This window comes from Grammomys surdaster, unplaced genomic scaffold (genome assembly GCF_004785775.1).
Source record: "Grammomys surdaster isolate TR1022 unplaced genomic scaffold, NIH_TR_1.0 118244, whole genome shotgun sequence".
NCBI lineage: Eukaryota > Metazoa > Chordata > Mammalia > Rodentia > Muridae > Grammomys > Grammomys surdaster.
The window spans coordinates 19,991-24,975 of record NW_021614684.1 but is presented as its reverse complement, the minus strand read 5'-3'; the positions used below and the strand labels follow the sequence as shown (position 1 = coordinate 24,975).

Below are 4,985 nucleotides of genomic sequence, written 5' to 3'. Positions count from 1 at the left end.
GTCAACACATGGACCAACTGAACCACAGTCTCACCCACAGGCTATTTCAATCCAAGCAGATTAAAACTCAGCAGACCTCCTGGCCTGGGGACAGTGCCCCCCATACTCACCATGACATGGCTCCTGGTCTCCCTTACTGCTCTCTACAGCTCTATCAGGACAGTCCTGGAAAGAACCTGCAAGCTACCTTCCACTGGTGCTCCTGATTGCCAGGCCTGCCTAGAGCCCCTTGTTAGCTTAGCAAACCAAGCTCGGCCTTAGGACAAAAGTAGCTCCTCTACTAGGGGATCAGAGATCAAATGACTCAGACAGCTGAGCCCTTCCAAGTTCTGCCCTTCCACCCTAGGGACAGACAGAGCCCTACTCTGGGAAATTTGTATTTTAGTAGAACTTTCCAGTCTCCCTGAGTACTTCCTGTTACTCTTCCAAGGCACAGAGTCCTTTGTATGCACATTACATTACATACTCAATATTACAGTGGAGCCATCTCTACCTGGTAGCTGGGAAGTCCTGTAGACAAACTTCTGTCAAATCAAACAGTTACCACAATTAAAGCAAAATGTGGCCATTAATTTGAAAGCAAGAATTGGTCAATGAGAGATGAGTGAAAAGGGAAATGAAAAGGCATGGGCGGGCAGTTGTGGCACAGGGCTTTCATCCCAGCACTTGAGAGGCAGAGGCAGGCGGATATCTGAGTTCGAGGCCAGCCTTGTCTACAGAGTGAGGTTCAGGAAAGCCAGGGTTACACAGAGAAACCCTGTCTCAAAAAAACAAACAAACAAAAGAAATGAAAAGGCATGGCTTCTCCTTGTTAAGGTGTAGTAGACATTTTATTATAGATAAAAGGGAAAGCATAGCAAGACATGGGGGCATCTGGGAAATTTCAGAGTGGCCATGATCCAACCCAAGGAAGGAGAGAGAGGAGGGTAGAGGATAGAGGGTAGAATCAGATCATGAGGTCAGTGTTCTAGACAAGGTACTGAGGTGTATATTTTACATATTATAGCAGACCTGGCCTCCAGGTATTCCAAGCACCCCTCAGTCCATATCTGGCATAACTTGCCCCAAACCTGAACTTTCCAGCCTAGGGGCTGGGATAACTTCTCATGGAGGCTCTTTCCTATACAATCCAGACATTTGGGTCTCCTCTTGCTCTTTTCATTCCCTTCTCTGTCTGTGCATACACCCTTTCTGTTTTTATCTTCCCTTCAAGCCACCTCTCCCAAAGTAACTTCCCCAATTAACCTGCATTTAATATAATCTAATCTGGATTCAACTGGATTATTTCAAAGGCAAAAAAATAACCTATCACCAGTGAAGAGAAATAACCTATCAGTTGGGAGGGTAAATGATAGATAAAAAACACCAGTTGACAAAATGGTTGGATTACATAAGGAAAGGCAGTTGAAAGACAGACCAACCCCTGGGCTAGAGGGCAATTCTACCGGGCACACCTTGTAACAGGTAGGAATTGAAGAATGTCATGCAGGACTTACAGGCACATCTGCTTTTCTTTGGTAGACAGGCACCTCAGCCATTTGTCCCAGGGTTTGGGACTTAGCAGTAAGAAGAAATGATTAGGTTCAAATGATTAGTAATAATCTCAAAAATTACTTAAAAAGTTTGAACAGGCTTTATGGTTCAATATTGTTCAAGGACTAGACATATGTATTAGTTCACACCAAATATTATTCATACCTTTTCTCTCAAGTTGTACACTTTCAGACAAAAATATAACAATCCTGATATGCACAGTGACACCAGTTTGTACAGATCTTCTGTGCTGGTTGAGCTAGTGTAACTACAGAAATTTGGTTTCTAAAAATAAATTCAGTTCCACATCCTGATTCTTGATTGCCCTGGTCTTTGAACTTCCCAAAATGGCCAGTTTAGACTTTTACTGACCATGTAAAATTGATTACCTAAGTACTCATTACTAAAGTGAACTACTGTCAAAATAGGAAAGCTCCCACTTTCTTTCCTCCACACTTTCTTTCTTTCTGTACTATGACTACACCAGCTTCAGAGTTTTTCAATGAAACTCAATTGTTGCACAGGTCCCTCTTTATTTGTAATTTCCACAAAAAAAAACCATGGAGGTTAGGAGACACTCATTCACTAATTTCTTCTCCTTCACACTGAGCAGTAGGGCCCAGCCTGAAAGGAGATGTATAACTGACTTGAAGGCATAGTGCAGCAGAGGCAGGATTAGGTCTTCAAAGTGTAAGGACCCAGAAAGAGGACCCCAACTCAAGTCCCAATCACCTCGCACCCAAGGAGACACGAGAGACTGACTTGATGCAAAATAGCAAAAGACAGTTTACTAACAAGGGCCCTTGGATCGAAACTCATCCCACGCAGGGGATAGAATTTCGATGAAGACCCCAGAAAATTTAGAACTTTTATAGGGGGAGGCACAAGGGGGAAGGGAAAAGCATGAAATTCTGGTGCGGTTACATATAATTGGATATTTCAAACATCAGCACTTTGCGTAAGCAATCATTTTGACAGGCTGGATGGCCCACTATTTTTGACCATGAAGCCTCAGACCTTCTAGGATAAACACCAGGTGGCCCATTACTCACTTGGGCATGTTTAGACTGATCAAGATATGTCTTTGGTTGTTTCTCCATTTCTGGTCACCTCGTCCCTAGAGGGGCTTGATATTTTTATTATGGCTATTCTCAGCAAGTTCAGCAAGCTGTCCTGCGGTCTTTGCCAAGTTGTTCTTAATTTTTACTCTTATAAAAGCAAGCCTTAACTACATATAATGACCAAAGTCTCAGCTATAGAAGACACTGCTCTAAACAGAAACAAATATCAAAGCCTCTGAGCAAAAGGAATGAAATTCTTAATGATGAGGAAACTTTGGAGAATAGAAACAAACAAGAGATTAGAGCAGTGATACATAAAGGAAATGGAATTCTAAAAGCAACACCAGCAATTGACTTCTTAAAAGGATGAATAAATATGAAAAAATACATAGGTATTCTAACTTTGAAAAAGAGCAGGTGTTCCCTAGTAGGGAGAATGGCATTAATAAGACCTTGTCCCTATGTGCAATGTTACTGTTGACAGACAGCACAGTCAATGGTTTGTGTCTCAAATTTCTGAGCTGTCTTAACTGTATCAGTGAGTATTCCACATATCTCCACAGGACAGTGTCCTAATTTCTAATTCAATATCCACTGGCTCAAGTTAACATACCCAAGTTGTACACCCCCACAATCTGGTCTGTTTTTCTTCACATACATGAATTAATACATGCTGAGAAATTACAAAATCACTAACCCTGCTTGTATCAGCTCTTCATAATAGTGCTCCCCTATAACTGACTCCCTAAAACTTTAATCTGTGATGTAGCTGTTGCCTGTCCTATTTCACTGTGAGTGTACACAATAACCTGTTCCTCATGTTCTGGTCTGAAGGCAGAAGCCATGCTTCACATGCTAATCCTTTTCCTGTTGCTGCAATGGACAGTTCACTTCTTGACTCCAATGAGTAATTTTAAAAGTCTGTTGTGGTTCAGCCTTTTAACTAAAAAATTCAGGAAGTTCAATCAAGGGGAAAGCAAGGTAACTTCCCAGGGGAGCAACAGACTGGCAACAAGCTGACCTGAGTCAACATAGCTTTTCTTGGAATCATTTTTCTAAAAGGCTGAAGATACAGCTGTCTCAGAATTAATATGCCTTCCCAGGGAGAAATCACTCTGCACACAATTAAAGATTACTTTTAAAAATTTATTTTAGGCACCTGATGTATGGGTGATATACTGTGGCGGCAGCAGGGTGAGGGACAGCCATATTTGGTGGCACGGCCCGAGCCAGCGACAACAAAAACTGCGTGGGCTCCCAGCAGGCGCTCGGACAGGTGCGGGGACGTGGGGCCGCCTGCCCTGGCCTAGGCTTCTGCCTCTCCACCGCTGCTGCCTTGCTCGCAGCCTGGCCATGCTCTGCCCAGCTCGCCCGCCGCCCACAGGGATGATATATAAGCCGAACTTGACCGAGCACATGCCCACCACCTGTCTCAACCCTGGAGGTGTCCACTCACCATCTACTAGCATAGCGACTTCCTCTCAGTATCACCAGCTGCTGAGTGACTATGGACCTCCATCGCTAGGCTACACCCAGGGAACTGGAAATAGCCAAGTGCCGCAGAGTAAATACGCAGAGCTGCTGGCCATTATCGGAGAGCTGGGGAAAGAGATCAGACCCACATATGCAGGGAGCAAGAGAGCCTTGGAGAGGCTAAAACGAGGCATCATTCATGCCCGAAGCCTGGTTCGGGAGTGCTTGGCTGAAAAGGAAGGTAATGCCAGGTCCTAGCCCCTGGCCAGTCTGAAGGCCCATCTCATTACTCCCTGGAGATGAGAGGCTTTGTTCAAAATGGCAGTAAGTTTTCTACCACAGTCATTAAGCTCTGAACCCACACTCAAATGATTGGGAAGACATTTTGCAGGAACCGACGGTGTGCATTTAAGTAGTTGGGAATGACCCAGCTCTTTTTTCTTTCCAAGCATTTGAAAGATGTTTGTGAAGCCACTTCACAGCAAACTATCTTTTGTCCCCAAATACCAGTGTCCCCTTTAACCTCCCTTTGGATACATTTTCCATTTGCATCACCCCAGTTGACTTCCTTTCCATGAGCTCACCTGCCTCTGAGGTGTTGAGTGCAGACCACAGCACGTTTGCTTAGTAGCTGGCCCGCCTGCGTACAGTGTAGACCCTGCTTCATGGAGCTTCTCTGCTTAAGCCTTTGCATGACTGAGTGCTTTGAAGTCAATCCTTAAAATGCACAGGTTATAAATACAGAAGAAAGAGCAATCTACCCAACCTACCAAGCACCCTGCAAATGTCCATCCTGAGACTGTAGATCTCAGTTCCGTGTTTACTGTGAGCCCAGCACAACATCTGGAACAAAATGACTGAAAGTGTTGCATCTTTGTGTTTATTACTTGATGTAATAAAGCTTATTTTCAATAAAAA

The 4,985-nt window shown here is 44.0% G+C and overlaps 1 protein-coding gene across 1 annotated transcript; it reads left to right on the top strand.

The window, feature by feature from the left end:
• Window positions 1–3,980: 3,980 nt before the first annotated feature.
• Window positions 3,981–4,325, top strand: LOC114635824 (cyclin-dependent kinase 2-associated protein 1-like). Its single transcript, XM_028784227.1, has one exon. It carries the CDS (start codon window positions 3,981–3,983, stop codon window positions 4,323–4,325), a length of 345 nt encoding a protein of 114 aa, XP_028640060.1.
• Window positions 4,326–4,985: the final 660 nt, after the last annotated feature.